The 16,626-nt window shown below is 45.4% G+C and overlaps 1 protein-coding gene across 2 annotated transcripts in view; it reads right to left on the reverse strand.

Moving 5' to 3' along the window:
- Positions 1 to 2,428: 2,428 nt before the first annotated feature.
- Positions 2,429 to 16,626, reverse strand: part of neurl4 (neuralized E3 ubiquitin protein ligase 4) — a 127,565-nt gene continuing 113,367 nt past the window's right edge. The window contains exons 23-28 of one of the 2 annotated variants that reach the window (XM_073048767.1): positions 16,315 to 16,408; positions 12,006 to 12,113; positions 9,265 to 9,409; positions 8,965 to 9,077; positions 3,968 to 4,127; positions 2,429 to 2,967 (exon numbers count right to left, since the gene is read on the reverse strand). In XM_073048767.1, the coding sequence (XP_072904868.1) occupies positions 2,763 to 2,967; positions 3,968 to 4,127; positions 8,965 to 9,077; positions 9,265 to 9,409; positions 12,006 to 12,113; positions 16,315 to 16,408 (825 nt within the window). In that variant the 3' untranslated portion in view covers positions 2,429 to 2,762. Of the gene's footprint in view, positions 2,968 to 3,967; positions 4,131 to 8,964; positions 9,078 to 9,264; positions 9,410 to 12,005; positions 12,114 to 16,314; positions 16,409 to 16,626 lie in introns of both variants that reach the window. The other variant, XM_073048766.1, reaches the window with a different exon arrangement.

Here is a 16,626-nt window from a genome sequence, read left to right on the forward strand (position 1 = left end):
TTGTTTGTTGGGTTTTTTTTTAACGGGTTCTTTTGGGTTTCTTCTTTTGTGGTTGCCTGTGAGGAGACAAATCTCAAGGGTGTATAATATACAGATAAACCTCTCTATGGCAGTGGAGAGACGGCCACAGAAAGGTCAGAATGGAAGGGGATTGAGAAATAAAGTGGCATGAAGCCCACAGTGGGCCCTAAAGATTGAACACAAGAGCTGTGCAAAAGGAATTTGAAATACAGTATGTGAAGGAGGCAGGAGAAGCTACCATAGGCACAGTAGTGCAGTGGATAGCACAACACTTTACAGTTCAGGCGGGCCAGGCTCATATCCTGCTGCTGTCTGTAGGGAGTTTGTACACTGTCCCTGTGACTGCGCAAATTGCCTCTGGGTGCTCCAGTTTCCTCCCACAGTCCAAAGGCGTACCATTTGGTAGGTTAATTAATCATTGCAAATTGATAGCTCCATGATTAGGCTAGTGTTAAACTGGGGGATTGCTGGGCAGTGTGGCTCAAAGGGCAGGTAAGGCCCATTCCACGGCGTATCCCAATAATTTATAAAATAAAAAAATAAACAAGTTTATGCTTACAAAGACCGCTGTCTCAGTTGTATAAATACTGACTTGTATATTAATATCATTAGCTTTATTTATTTATACAAAAATGCTAACTTCCAATTTCTGAATGGCTGTTTCAACCAGAATTATTATTCTTATGCATAATGGCTCGCAAGCCATAAAGTTCACGATTGACGAGACAAAATCGACTCAGGGCTTGAAGGGAATTAAGATAAAGGCGGGCTGGGGTGTAGAGGAGATCCCCAAAATATTGCCACATGGCTAATTGATGACAACTTTAATGCACAGACTCTCTGCAGACGTTGGGCTAAACAAGTGCTGGGACACGGCCAGCCTGAAAGACAACCACAACTCTTCCCCACACCAGTGGGTGGAAAAACAGCAACCTGAATGGCTAACTCTTCTTTTCTTGGATGCTGCCTGACCTTACAAGTACTTTTTGTGTTTAAAAAAAAGCAACACCAGTTCATTTCCCCAGTGATAAATTCTTCACAGACACTCATTCATACACACAGGCATGTGTACATTCACTCAACATCGTTTTTTTTAAACAAATGTAGGCATTGTTGGTATAAACCACAAAACCTCAGCGTGGGAAGGCTGGCAAAGACACAAATCAAAGACTCAGTGTGAAGGTTCAATCGGAAGCACTACAGGCACTAGGGAAAAAACACAGACCTCTGCCTCTCCAACTACTGTAGAAAGCTGGCTTGTGTCAACCGAGCCTCTGGCACACGGGGACAATTGCACAGTAGAGGCACAGGATCGATAGAAAAGCAAAGTTGGTTGCCTACCGTCTCTGGAGCTCTCCTCTCTCTTCAGTCTGCTGCCATTAAAATAGATGTTTTTTTTAAAAAAAGGCAAAAGTGTATGGGGTGAGGAATATTTACATGGGATTGGCTGGACAGCTCAGTGCAAAAATCAAAACCTTACAGTTGTAAGGGATTTAAAAAAAAAATCTGGCCTGCAAGATTGCAAACCATCATGGCCTGCCCCGGGAAATAGACAACTCTGGAACTGAGAGGGTGGAAAGGAAGAGTACGGCTCCCCTCCCAGCAGAGAACATAATGACCAGGGGTGTAGCTTCAAGTTAGTGGAAAGATTGATTAGAAGGGAAGTTGAGGCAACATCCCTCTGTGGCTCAGTACGGGTCTGCATCTCACTGGCTGAAGCAGAGAACCTTGCCACGTTTAAACAGTACCTGGACAACTGTAACTCAGCTACAGATTCAGAGCTGGGAAGTAGAACTGGCCTTTGTCCTTTCCTTTGTTGCATCAACATCACGGGTCTGGTTGCCTGCCTTCTCTCAGTAACCACAATTCCTCCTGCAGGAGGGTCAAACTCACCGCGGCTGACCAGGTATTACCTTGGCTTCCAGCTGGCTCCCTGGCAGCAACCTGGCCCTGGCCTTCCTCCAGCTTTGCTCTTTTGCTGCCTGATGGCAGAACGCAGATTCAAGCCCTCCCCTCCCACCCGTATCATTTATACCCTCCCCCACCCCCCATTCCCGCCCGGCAGTCTCTGCAGATCTCCCCACGGCATGCAGGTTTGGCTGAGGGAAGTCTGCCACTGTGCTTCTCTGGTCACAGGCGGTCAGTTCTGCTGGCTTCCTCGACAATGTAATTGCAAGACAAACCTCTCCAACACCCCGCCAGGAGAGGTCATGGAATTAGCCAGCAGCAGAAGCCACTTCTGCTGATATCTGATGTACCTAGCCTCCGACGCTGGCCCAGGAAACCATTAGAGTTCATTATTTCCTTGTTTAAAAACCTACAAAACGGACTGTTGTAGTGGAAACCCCAGCCAACCTCCCACCCACACCCCCAGACTTCCCATCAGGCACAACAGTAATTCCAAATGAACAGCTTAGCTCGAATTCTTCTTGTTTGTCATTCAGTCGATACAAGAGTCAAAAGTGCAGTGTTCCAGTAGTGCGAGAGTTGTGTAAAAGTGTGCAAGGGCAGATGCTACTGTCCCACGAGTTCCAGTCCTGCCCACACCCATCCCTCAGCCCACGCCGCCTACGCTTCCACTCCCCAACCCTGAACAGCCAAAGTCAGCCACTTGCTGCTGCCACTTCAAGTCACGTCAGGTATCTCCAAGGGATCTTGCACACACTCCATCTCTCCTCGGAACAGTGAGGGGTAGGTGGGGTGGGTGGGGTGGGGGCTGTTATCCTTTAAGCAGAGATCTTTCACTCCACCCGGATCAGGAGGCCGTAGAGGACTGTCGAGGCTCTCTCCTTGGTGATCCACTCGATCTCGTTGTTACTGAACCTGGGGTCGATGGACTCGCTGGCGCCGATGGACTGAGGCCCGATCTTGTACGAGCCTGGTCGCACGCACACCTGGAAGGCCACCTGCGCCTGATGATGCCGCTGTGATTTCACGTCCTTGAACCTGAGGGGAGAGAGTATGAGCCCACAAAATCACACGCTGATTACAATCCAGCCAAGAAATCAGAATCACAATCTGTTTCAGACTGTAGGAATCAGAATCAGGTTTATTATTATTAACATATGTTGGGAAATTTATTGTTTTTTGGCAGCAGTACAGAACAAGACAAAACTTCATCATAAGTTGTAATAAAAATTAAACAGTGCAGGAGAGGAACAGTGAGATAGTGTTCCTGGCTATCAATATCTCTGAGGATCTACCCTGGACCCAACATACCGTTGCAGTTGCAAAGAAGTCACAACAGAGGCTATATTTCATTAGGAGTTTGAAGAGGTTTGGTCTGTCAGCAAAGACACTTGAAAATTTCTACAGCTGTACTGAGGAGAGCATTCTAACTGGCTGCATCACCCTCTGGTATGGTGGGGGGGTGTCATTGCACAGGATCGAAATAAACTGCAGAGAGTTGTGAACTCAGTCAGCTCCATCGTGGACACTAGCCTCCGTAGTATCCAGCACATCTTCAAAGTGTGATGGCTCAAAAACATGGCATCCATCATTAAGCACCCCCATCACGCAGGTCATGCCTTGTTCTCGTTGCTGCCATCTGGAAGCAGGAACAGGCGCCTGAAGTCACACACTCAATGATTCAGGAACAGCTTCTTCCCCTTTGCCATCCGATTTCTGACTGGACATTGAACCCATGAAAACTACCTCACTATTTTATATTTCTATCTTTGCACTACTTATTTAACTAATTTATTATAAACTTACAGTAATTCACATTTTTAAAATTATGTATTGCATCGTACTACTGCCACAATGGCAACAAATCTCATGACATATGCTGATTCATTAACCATTCAGAAATCTGAAGCTGTTCCTAAAATGTTGATAGTAGGTCCTCAGGCTTCTGATGGTAACAATGAGAAGAGGGTGTGCCCCCAATTCAATATCCCCACTAACCCTTCCTCAGCTGCTGATGACACCATCGCTGAGCACTTACCGTATTTTGGGGCAGAAGTGGTCCAGCCCAATGTAGCGCATTGTGGGAGAGAGGCTGACTTTCACCACGTCCTTCTCCTGCGTACTGTTCCCCTCAGGCTCATTGTATCCATTCTGTAGCTCCACCTTCCTCTGCTTGGTGCAGAATATTGACGAGCTTCCTGCTTCATGTTGGGAAAGGGGTTTATACCAGAACCAGAGAGGGGGTGTGGGTAGTGTTAAACCAAATAGGCCAGGAAAGGTGAGGTGGTGTGATAGGAAGAAGAAAAATTGAGCCATCAAAAAATTAGGACTTTAGAGTAATCTGTAAGGATAAAATGCACAATGTTATAGGTGACAGCGGCTGTTACAATGGTCATTTGGGGACCATTTCCATCCTGCACTGGCCCTTTCCTGGGAGTATATGAAAAAGTGTGGAGGAAATTTCACACCGTGTCTGACCCTGGGACTGTGTGATGGGACAGTGTAGAGGGTGCTTCACTCTGTGTCTGACCCTGGGAGTGTGTGATGGGACAGTGTAGAGGGAGCTTCACTCTGTGTCTGACCCTGGGAGTGTGTGATGGGACGGTGTAGAGGGAACTTCACTCTGTGTCTGACCCTGGGAGTGTGTGATGGGACGGTGTAGAGGGAGCTTCACTCTGTGTCTGACCCTGGGAGTGTGTGATAGGACAGTGTGGAGGGAGCTTCACTCTGTGTCTGACCCTGGGAGTGTGTGATGGGACAGTGTAGAGGGAGCTTCACTCTGTGTCTGACCCTGGGAGTGTGTGATGGGACAGTGTAGAGGGAGCTCCACTCTTTATCTAACCTACCTGTTATACACAGGGAGTGTTTGCTGGGATGGGGCTGCAGACGACGATTCAGTCAACATATCATGTACATTTCAGATTATTCAGCAACAGGACGAGTACACTCATTAAAAAGTAATTAATTTAAACTACACTACACTAGAATGGCTGTAAACCCTGTGAGCATGGGTTCAATCCTGACTTTAGGTGCTGTCTCTTGGTGTGCAGTGTATGTGGAGTTTCTATGTTCTCCCTGTGGCTTCCGGGTGCTCCACATCCTCCCACATGACAACAACGTGTGGGCAGGTAGTTAACTGCCCTCTAGTGTGTGGGTGAAAGGTAAAATCTGAGGGGAATTGATGTGGAAGGTGTGGAAATCAGGAAGGTGGGAATGGGAATTCTCTGAGAGCTGGCATTGACTCGATGGGCCGAAGTGGCCACCTATTTTTGTGGGAAAATATGGATTCTCCAGCTGCTAGTAGCAATCAAGCTTGTCGTCAGGCGAGTCACTTATAAGACACAAGAGCAAAGTCAGGCCTATCAAGTCTGCTCTGCCATTCCATCATGGCTGATTTATTATCTCTCTCAACCCCATTCTCCTGCTTTCTTCCCATAACATTCAACTCCCTGAATAACTTAAGAACCTATCAACCTCTGCTTTATAATGTATTCCATCAGTTAATCAGGCAGACACTTATCTGGGACAACTCCTAAAGAACAAAAACTAATTGAGTTAACTAGTTGGGATTCCCTTCATTTATTTGGGACACTATACTGCTTAACTGGGACAAAAGGTTGTCTTGAACAGTTTCTAACTAGTGTCAGTCGCGTAGACTTGTGTGGCCATTAGGCACTACACTGTACAGAGAGTTTTAAAATACTATCAGTTGTGTGTATTTGTGTTCAAAAAGCAGCAATATTTGTCGCTGATAACTGATGAGAAATACGCAACAAGACAAGTTAGAATTGTTTTGCTCACTGCGGTTTGAAGCATTCAAGCTTGGAGATGTCAGAAATGGCCAGGAATGAAAATGAAATGATTTCACTACTTCATCGAGTTAGAAACTATGAAGAATTTGAAAGTATTGACAATCATCTTGAATGTTACAATGAACATGGAGATTTGCAGGAGACATTCTGTGAAGGCAGTCCATTATCTGCACTAGGTGTCTCTGTTGATTTTGTTCATCTATGTCAAAACATAGCAGCGTAGACTAGATGAATTCCTCCATCAATAACTATTAGGAAATAATACACAGTTTTATAGTACTGTAGTTGTTTTGGTAGCGTTCTAATTTGTTTTGAATTTCATTTAAATACTTAATTTGTTACTTAGTTAAATAGTAGCTCATCTTTTTAATACCTATTAAACCATTTTCATGAAATTTTGGCAAATTGGGGCAGCCTCTTAATTGGACCAAATTGTATTGGTCCTCATGTGTCCCAATTAACCAGAAACTACCTATATTCAATGGCTTGGCTTCCACAACAATTCAACAGTCCCTGGTTAAAGAAATTCTTCATGTCTTTTTTTAAAAAAAAGGGATATCCTTGCATTCTGAGGCTGGCCCTCTGGTCCTAGATTCCGCCAGTACTGGACACATCCTCTCCATTTCTACTCAGTCTAGACCAGGGCTTTCCAACCTGGGGTCCACGGACCCCTCGGTTAAATGGTAGGGGTCCAGGGGACCCCTGATCTAGACCATGGGTTTCTTTATAAACAACTCCCTCAAGTCCCTTACATCACACCTTGGCTCTAACTGAATTATTGCAGAACCTCACTTACTCTTGAAGCAAAATTTGAAATAGTATTTCACATTTAAACCTTTCTCATTACCATGATGTTCTTCAAGTTCAAGTTTGATTGACATTTGACTATACATGAATGCAGCCAAACGAAACAGCGTTATTCTGGGGCCAAGGTGCGAAATACAGAACCAATGGTCACACACAGCACAAGGAACATACAAGACAGCAGTACAAAATCATAACCATAAGGCCTGAACATATAGGAGCAGAATTAGGACATCTGGCCCATCAAGTCTGCTCTGCTGTTTCATCATGACTAATCCAATTTTCCTCTCAGTCCCAATCTCCTGCCTTCTCCCCGTACGCCTTCATGCCCTGACCAATCAAGAATCTATCAAACTCTGCCTTAAATATTTGTAAAGACTTGTCCTCCACAGCTGCCTGTGGCAATGAATTCCACAGATTCATCACTCTAGACTAAAAAAAATTCTCATCTCCTTTCCAAAAGATGTCCCTCGATTCTGAGGCTGTGTCCTCTGATCTTAGGCTTCCCCATCACAGGAAACATCCTCTCCACATCCACTCCATCAAAATCTTTCACCTTTCAATAGGTTTCAATGAAGTCACCTCTCATTCTTCTGAATTCCAGTGACTATAGGCCCAGAGCAATCAAATGCTCTTCGTATCCTTCTCCATCCCTTAACGTCTGGTTATTTACTCAGCAGGACAGTCACTCCCAGTGAGTGGGAAAGGACCTTCACCGCAAAGGGCTTCTGTTTCCGCTGTTTGTGGAGGGGATGGAGGAGCCTGCAAGTTGCCCAGGAGCTGGCACAAAGCTGTGGCAATACCCAAAGGGCCATCAGCACCCGCCATGAATGGGTTTAAACCATCATGCTTTGTCTAATTCCTGATCGGCTTCTGATTCAGCCGCCCCTGATTTGATAAACCAGCCTTTTGTTCTCTGTGTGCGACACATAACGGGTTAGAACGTTGAAAAAAGGGCCTTTCAGCCCAACTCATCCATTCTGTCCAATGTACCTATTTGAGCATTTGATCCGTCTCCCTCTAAACCAGGGGCTCCCAACCTTTGTAAAGCTATGGATCCCTACCTTTAACTGAGGTCTAAACCTTTCCAACTCATTTACCAGCCTAAATGGATTTTAAATGGTATAATTATAAAAGGATAGCTTTAGTTGTCAGGTGTACAGTGAAACATACCGTGAAGAGGCACCATTTTGCGTCAAATCAGTAAGCATTGTGCTGGGCAGCCTACCCGCCTCAACCACTTCCCTCTGGCAGCTTGTCCCACATACCCACCACTCTGTGTGTGTGTGGAAGAAAAAACCTTCTCCCTCTTCAGATGCCCTTCATATCATGCCCCCCCTCACCTTGAACCTCTGTAGTTTTAGACTCCGCTATGCTGGGACAAGGACTGTGATTACCTATGTCATTAATGGCCTTCGTGATTCTAAGGTTACCCCTCACCCTTCTGCACTTCAGGGAAAAAAGCCCCAGACAATCCAGCCTCTCCTGATCATTCAAGCTCTCCAGTCTCAGTTCCAGGTGAGTGAAGGCCTTAAGCATGTCGAGTTTGGGATTAATTCATATCCGTCTATTCTTTTCCCTTTTTTCCCACGATCCACTCTCCTCTCCTATCAGATTCCTTCTTCTCCAGCCCTTTACCTTTTCCACCCACATGGCTTCACCTATCATCTTCCAGCTGACCTCTTTCCCCTCCCCCCAGCTTTTAAATTCAGGCATCTCCCCCCTTCCCCCTCAGTCCTGAAGAAAGGTCTCAGTTTGAAGCATTGACTGTTTACTCTTTTCCTGACCTGCCGAGTTCCTCCAGCATTTTGTGTGTGTTGTTTCCATCTGAAAGGTTCAAGCTGTCACTCATCAGAACATCAAGATATATCCCAACATCTTAAACACGAGAGGTTCTGCAGAGGCTGGAAATCTTGAGCAACACACACAAAATGCTGGAGGAACTCAGCAGGTCAGGCAGCATCTATGGACAGTTGATGTTTTGGGGCAAGGCCTTTCATGGGGAATGGAATGGGCAGAAGCCAGAATAGGAAGATGGGGGGTGGGGGGGGGGAAGGAGAGGAGCACAAGCTGGTAGGTGATAGGTGAGATCAGGTGTGAGGAAGGTGGGTGGGAGGGGCTGGGATGTGATAAGCGTAAGAGGTAAAGGGCTGAAGGAGGAGGAATCTGACAGGAAAGGACAGTGGATCATGGGAGAAAGGGAAGAAGGTGGGATGGGGTAGAAATAGCTGAAAATTGAAGAAATCGATGTTCATGCCATCAGGATGAAGGCTATCCGATGTAGCATGGTGTTGCTCCTCCAACCTGAGAGACCTGAAATTCCTAAATCTGTTTTCTGAAGATGCTGCGTGACAGGATGTAGTATTAACTCTTGCCAATGGGCTATCACTTTAGGATTTCCTTCCTCCTCTCCACGTACCTGACACCAGCTCTCCATGGTCCAGGGCACGCCTCAGGGACCCCACGCAAGTACCGTGATAAGCCGTGTGCCACTTCTTGTAAACGTTGGTGACCTCGCAGCGTGGATTCAACCTGCAGAACCCAATAGGGGAGACACTTGAGGTGAGGCAAGAGGACAAACTCTTTACAGGAAGGGTAACACTGTGAGCTCGGGAGTCAGTATTTCAGGAACATCATCTTCCCCTCTGCCATTAGATTTCTGAATGGTCCGCAAACCATTATCCCCCGACCCATGGCACGGTGAAGTCTGAACACACACCTGAGGGCGAACCTGCACCAGCCGAAGGGGAGGGCGTAGTCCTTGGGTGGGTCGCCCCGTTTGTAGTACGCCTCGTCTCCGCGCAGCTTATGACAGGATTCGCAGTAGCACAGGTTGCATTTCAGCTCCTCGTTGAAGTATCCGTCTGCAGGCAATGGGGACAAGAGCCACCGTGAGGTCAACTGGCTTCTCGCTCGACCAGCCCCCACCCCCTCAGCCAGATCAGTTTACTGAAGAGTGTTGTGGACACATCATGAAAACCAGCCTCCTTTACATGTGTTCTCTCTGTATCTCTCGCTGTCTCAGTAAAGCAGCCAGCATAATGACCCCATTCACCCTAGACATTTTCTCTTCTCTCCTCTCCCCTCCCAATGCGCAGAAGATACAAAAATCTGAAAGCACATATCACCAAGTTCAAGGATAGCTTCTACGCCACTATTACTGAATGGTTCCCTAGTATGATAAGATGGAGTCTTCAGCTCACAATCTACCTTGTTAGAGGCAGATACTTCACTGTGGAAGACACTAGCAGTATGGTGGAAGTTCCAAGTGTGTGAAGTTACCATAACTAGAGAGAAGGTTCTTGGGAAACGGAAAGGTCTGAAGGTAGGTAAATCACCTACCTTGGTATGTTGGTATGTACCCCAGGGTTCTGAAAGAGGTGGCTGCAGAGATTGCAATACTACTTCAAGAATCACGATTTCAGAAATGCTTCCAGAAGACTAGTAAATTGCAAATGTTACTCCACTCTTCAAGATGGGAGAGAGGCAGAAGAAAGAAAACTATAGGCCAGTTATCTGACCTCAGTGGTTGGGACGGTGTTGGAATCAATTATTAAGGATGAGGTCTCAGGGTACAGCATGCAAAACAAACTTTTTGCATTACAATAAAAATGCATTCCAATTTATATACATCAGGGGGCAATGAAATTCTTGACATATGAAGCTTTCGGAATAGTGTACATGACAATAATAGATACAATGATAAAAACAACACTGAGTGCAAAACAGCTGAATGGTGCAAAGATTGAAGTGTAAAAAGAAAGATTAAAGTGACAATAATGAAATAACCGAGAGAGGTAGAGTTAGGAAACCGTGAACATGGCAGCACCACTGGGAAGGGGATGTGAGAGAGATGGCTTGTTCAGGACTCTGATAACAGGAGAAGAAGCTGTTCATGAGTCTGGGAATCTGGGCTTTCGAGCACCTGTATCTTCTGCAGTTGGGTGTAATGTCAGGATCAGGGTGACGGTGATACTCATTTGGTGTATTGACAGTACTAGGGTAACGGTCTAACTGTAACAGGATGTAGTGTGAATCAGTGGTTCCAGAGTGAGAGTGAAGAATTTCTACTCAAGTCCATAAAGAGTATAATCCTTGGCTAGACTAATCGTGTGCATTCTGTACACTACTCCTTCCATTGTATAGACCAGCATTGGATTTTCTTGTGTTTCAGAAGTTGGGTGATCTCAATGTTAAAAGGGATGAAAGAAGGTTAAGTGGAGAGTGGGATGATCTCCTCTCTTAACCAGATATTTCAAAGGTGAACTTGGGCTAGACTTCTAAACAAACAGAATGTGGAACCCTCTCCACAATACTCCGAGGATTTTGGAAGCCGATTGGTTCTCCTAAGATCCATTATTCATCGAGTTCCACCGAAGGGAAATAGGCCCAACTCATCCATGGCAGTTGCCGAAACAAGCTGACCTTACTTGCCAGCGATTGGCCCATATCCCTTGTTGGAAACCAGTTCTTAAAAAAATACTTTTTATAAGATTAATTACTGTAAGACTAACGTAGTTTAATCATTTGTACTTTTTAAACAAACTCATGCTTTTTTCCACAGTATTTGGTGGTTCATTCCATTTACTAGCAGTAAGCTAACTGTTTATCACCTTTCTCATTTTTCATTGGCAAAGTGTTAGCACATTCCCCACGTCATATAATTGTGCAAATATTGATTGGTTTATTCTTAATTTAAGGAATTTTTTTTCTTATCCAAGGAATTTTTTGCTTAACTCGATTATAAATGTGATGGTTTTTTCCCCAGAGGTGCCATCTTTTATCTTCAGCTTCTGACTGCTTTTCATTCATCTCAGCTCTTATTTAGTTTGCTTAGTATTTGTACGTTTGTACTTTAAAATAAACAATCATTAAGAATTTAAGACTCCTTGCCATTCCTGACTCCCGGAAGAACCCCAAAGATCAGAAAGTAACAGTAATTGGACACCCTCTTTACCAGGGGCTCCCAACCTGGGGTCCGTGGACCCCTCAGTTAATGGTAAAGCTCTATAGCATAAAAAAGGTTGGGAACCCTTGCTCTAAACAATTCCTGTCAATTACCAGTACAAACAGCATTTGAAAATTATAACCGTACCCATTTCTACCACTGCCTCTGGCAGCTTGCTCCAAAGACCCACCATTCTTTGTGCTCCTCAGATCCCAGTTAAAACTTTTCCTACTCACTTTAAACTGATTAATTTGTGATGGGATATCTGTTGGATTCAGTTGTCCAAGGATTTGGAGAGGACGCCACAGAGTTCCCAGTTACCAACCTCCAGAGGAACCGGGAAAACCGTTTTCCTGGTTCCATCAAATCTTCACAACCCTTCCTGCATCCAACTTTTCTAACCCGAAACCTGTTAGCATGATCCAAGCCAGATATTGACTGTTAACTTCAGCCGAACAACACCTCAACGTTCCTTCCCTTCTCTAGCATAACAATGAAGAGAAGCTTCTCACCTGGCAGAGGAAGGAGCTCCTTGAACCTGGCACAGAGGGCTTGATATTCGCACGTCTTCTTGGGATTCACTTCAGGAGGTGGTGTCCAGCACAGGTTCTCCTTGATTCCTTGGGAAAGAACAACAGGGATCTCAGAAGGGTAACCAGAGGGGCAGTGGGGGCAACTGTGACAGTAGGGTCTGTGTGATGGACACAAGGCTTGATCGTGTAGTTCAGCTCATTGGCTTGCCTGCCAGCTCTTACTGAATATCACACTTTTCTCTCAAGAAGTTGCCAACCTGTCCTACTCAAATGACTTGAACATTAAAATCCAATGTTACCACTTAAGTGTAGCACCAAGAAAGATGTTACACCATCAGCTATTTTCTGGATGAGAGCAAAAGCCAAGGGTCCATCTGCCACCTAATCTGGCTAATCTGCCAGACTATCTGGCTCTGGCTAATCTTAATCTTTTGCTCAGCATCACTGCAACAGAACACAGATTAAGCTTGAGAACATCCATGAGAACTATTTGTAAGCTGATTTCTCCTAAAGTTAGAAATGTCTTCTATACCTTATATAGGCGTCCGTTAGTCTCGTGAGACCATGGATTTACACCTGGAAGGTTTCCAGGGCGCAGGCCTGGGCAGGGTTGTATGGGAGACCAGCAGTTGCCCAAGCTGCAAGCCTTCCCCTCTCCACACCACTGATGTTGTCCAAGGGAAGGGCACTAGGACCCAAGCAGCTTGGCACCAGTGTTGTCGCAGAGCAATGTGTTGATAAGTCTCTTGCTCAAGTACACAACACGCTGCCTCAGCTGAGGCTCAAACCCATGACCTTCAGATCACTAGACCGATGCCTTATCCACTAGGCCACGCGACAACACTCTTCTATACCTACCCATGCCATATCACTGTCAAGTGGAGGTGAGGCTTATTTGCTGGACAAAAACTGTTTCTGTCATTTTGGTCAGTAATTGATTTGTTTAAAGTTTGCAACGCTTTATTTCCCCATCGGTTGGCTTGTGTGCCACGGTGCTCATTTCCAGTTCTGGGCACCTGGGGCGGGGGTGGGGATACAAGAGTAACGTGTGCAAAAAGTTCGCCCTCTTTCCTGTAATTGACAGGGCCCACTACAGGCTAAAATCACAACTAGCACTGAAGGACCATTGAGAAAGAGCACTGCAGACGTAGACAGGACACGCCTTCGTTAAGTATCCGTTCGTAGCATGTTTAGTTCATCGGTTTTATAGTTCAGGGAGATTTAGCAGATTATTTGTTCAATTAAAGGTAACTGAATGTACAGTGCAGTGGTAGCTGAGCCGAATACTTGTTTAGCTAGACGCCAGGATTAGTGTTTTACTGTTCATCTTAAAATAAATACATAATGTACCCATTTTAAAATGTCTTCGGTTTCACTTGTTGGATCTTCGGACCTAGTCTCCCATGTTACAATCACTCAATATACACTTGTTATAATCTTCTTTCATTGATTAATCACTTCAATGCTTTGCCTGTTGCTTGGCGGCCGGTGCCGGGGTCGAAGCGCTCGGCAGAAATGGTACTCAGTGCTCGGTGTCGGAGGGCTGGTCGGAGGCTCGAAGTTTTCGAACGGACTCGGAGTTGGCTGTGGTCGGAGCTCCTAAAGCGCTGTATCGGCAAGCTGCGGCGCTGGAGGTTCATGGCAGGAAGAGTTTTTCTTCCTTCTACCGTCTGTGTGAGATGATGGGCTGTCGGGACTTTGAGACTTTCTTTTAAACTGTGCCATGGACTGCTCTTTATCAGATTACGGTATTGCTTTGCACTGTTGAAACTATGTGTTATAATTATGTGGTCTTTGTCAGTTAGTCTTTTATTAATTATGGTATTGTCTGCACTGTTGAAACTAAATGTTAACTATGTGGTTTTGTGTAGGTCTTGTAGCTTTAGTTTTGTCTGATGGGTTTGTAGTTCCGTTCCGGGGAACGTGCTAAGATGGTAGCGCGATATCGATACGCAGCAGCCTCTCCGGACTCTGGATTGGGGATTACCAAACTTTACGTGGGTTTTCTTGTGTGGTCTGTTCTGTGCTTTTTTGTGATATCATTCCGGAGAACGTTGTCTCATTTTTTAACTGCAGTGTATTTGTGGTTTATAAATGACAATAAACTGAATCTGAATACACTGCATTCATGGGTGGAAGTAGAGTAGTGGTTAGCACAGCACCTTACAGTGCAGGCTCCATGGCTTCAATTCCTGACACCGTCTGTAAGGAGTTTGTACGTTCTCCCCGTAACCACAGGGGTTTCCTCCCACAGTCCAAAGACGTACCAGTTGGTAGGTTAATTGGTCATTGTAAATTGTCCTGTGATTGGGCTACGGTTGGTGGGTAGCAAAGCTCAAAGGACAGTAGGGCCTATATCACAATAAACTTAAAAAAATAAAATTAATGATGATCAGACATGTTATTACCAGCATGAAAAACTGAGTGAGAGAATTCTGTAAATTAGGTCATTTGTAACCCAGGGAGCCCCTATAACCAATCAACTGCCCATGACCACAAGAAAGTACAGACTCGTGGACACAGCTCAGCACAAGGAAACCAGCTTCCCCTCTATGAACTCTGTCTACACCTCCCGCTGCCTTGGTAAGTCAGCCAGGACAATGAAAGACCCCACTAGCCCTGCACACTTACTCTTCTCCCCTTTTTCATCAGGCAGATACAAACTTTCTGAAAGCACATACCACTAGTGTCAGGGACAACTTCTACCCCGCTGTTATTAGACTATTGTGTGGTTCTCTAATATATTAAGATGTACTCTGGACCTCACGTATGACCTTGCATCTTATGGTTTACCTGTGCTGCACTTCCTCTGTAGCTGCTACACTTGATTCTGCATTCTATTATTGCAAGGGTTCCCAACCCGGGGTCCTTAGACCCCTTGCTTAACGGTACTAGACCATGGCATAACAAAGGTTTGGAACCACTGTATTATTGTTTTACCTTGTACATAGAACACAGACGAGTACAGCACAGGAACAGGCCATGCGGCCCACAATGTTGTGCCGAACCAGCTTAAAAAGCAAATCAAATCACCCAAACACTAATCCATCTTCCTCACAGTCATGTGCCTATCTGAACATCTCTTAAAAGTCTCTACAACCATACCAGGCACTCCATCATTCTCTGAGTAAAAAACTTACTGCTAACAGTTTTTTTTGACCAGTCAGTGTTGTTAGCCCTGAGTTGAACTCGAACCCGGAGGACCAGTGGACCACACTTAGTCTGGTCTCTACCCCTTTGACCAGTTTGGCATGGGTGTTCCTACCAAAAGGAAGCCTTGACTCCAGCCAACACAGCTCTCTGGGTCACTGAGGCACGAAAGCCTCCAAACCCTCCGACAAGGCTGTGGTCTGCTTGGAGGATAGAAGGTGACACAAGGAATGGAAATAAGCCATTCGCCGCAACCAACAACCACCCACTAACACTCGCCCCATCTTAGTCCCTTCTCTTCAGCTCTCCTCTTCCCTCACCCATCCCAGACGACACACTCTCTACTTACAGCACACCAATCTCAACCTTACCAAGTCTGCAGACTGACCTCCATCTCCTGGACACCCCACAGCTCCCCAGGCCTTCTGGACCATGGCACCATCAATGATGATCAGGCCTCCATTGTTCATACCATCACACATCTCAACCCTCCATTGCCTTCAACCTGCTAGCTCCCCAACCTCCGCAATTCATTTCCCTTGACCGTTGCTGTTTGACACCTTTAGGTCTTTCAGCATCCTGAGATTCCATAATCTGCTGTCTCATTTGCCATCTCCAGGTTTTTAACCACTTACCCACACACTAGGACTGATTAACCTACCCATCCACAGCTTTGGATTCACTGGCTTCCAAACACTTTGGAACTTCCAGCTCCTGAAAGGTGCTATGTAATTGTAAAGGCCTTTCTTTCTCTGCCCTGGTCCTACTTTCAATAATTACCACATTCGGAGGGGGTCCAGAGTCAGAAGTGTGGCTGCACTGTAGTGTAGCACAGTGCTTTACAGTACCAGTTCAATTCCCATTGCTGTCTGTAAGGAGTTTGTACATTCTCCCCATGACTGCATGGGTTTCCTCCAGGTGCTCTGGTTTCCTCCCACATTCCAAAGATGTACCAGTTGGTAGTCTAATTGGTTATTTTAAATTGCCCTGTATTAGGCTAGGGTTAAAATCAGGAGATTGCTGCGTGGCACAGCCTAAAAAATATATAGTTTGTGTGGCCAATTCAAACCTGTATTAAGTTCAGGGCGCCAAAGGGGTTCAACCTCACGGGGGAGAAAACAATGGGGTTTACACTCACCATCAACCACGTCAGCTTTCTCCACATCACCCTGGCAACGTAAGTGGCTTCCATCACTTCCCGGGGCCATGATATCGTTGGTCACTATGGTAACCTGCCAGAATAAGGCATATTAGTCCTGAGAATTGGTCCAGAGGAATGATTCGGCAATTTCTAAAAACTTTGAGACTCAAATCAAAAGTGGTCAGGAAGAAAACAAAATATTTTAACCAGGTTCAAAATCAGTCAAAGTTGAAGTTAAATAAGAAGCAATACATGGGATCTAAAATATTGCAGGAACTCAGCAGGTCAGGCAGTGTCTATGGAAATGAA

This window comes from Hemitrygon akajei, chromosome 6 (genome assembly GCF_048418815.1).
Source record: "Hemitrygon akajei chromosome 6, sHemAka1.3, whole genome shotgun sequence".
Taxonomy (NCBI): Eukaryota; Metazoa; Chordata; class Chondrichthyes; order Myliobatiformes; family Dasyatidae; genus Hemitrygon; species Hemitrygon akajei.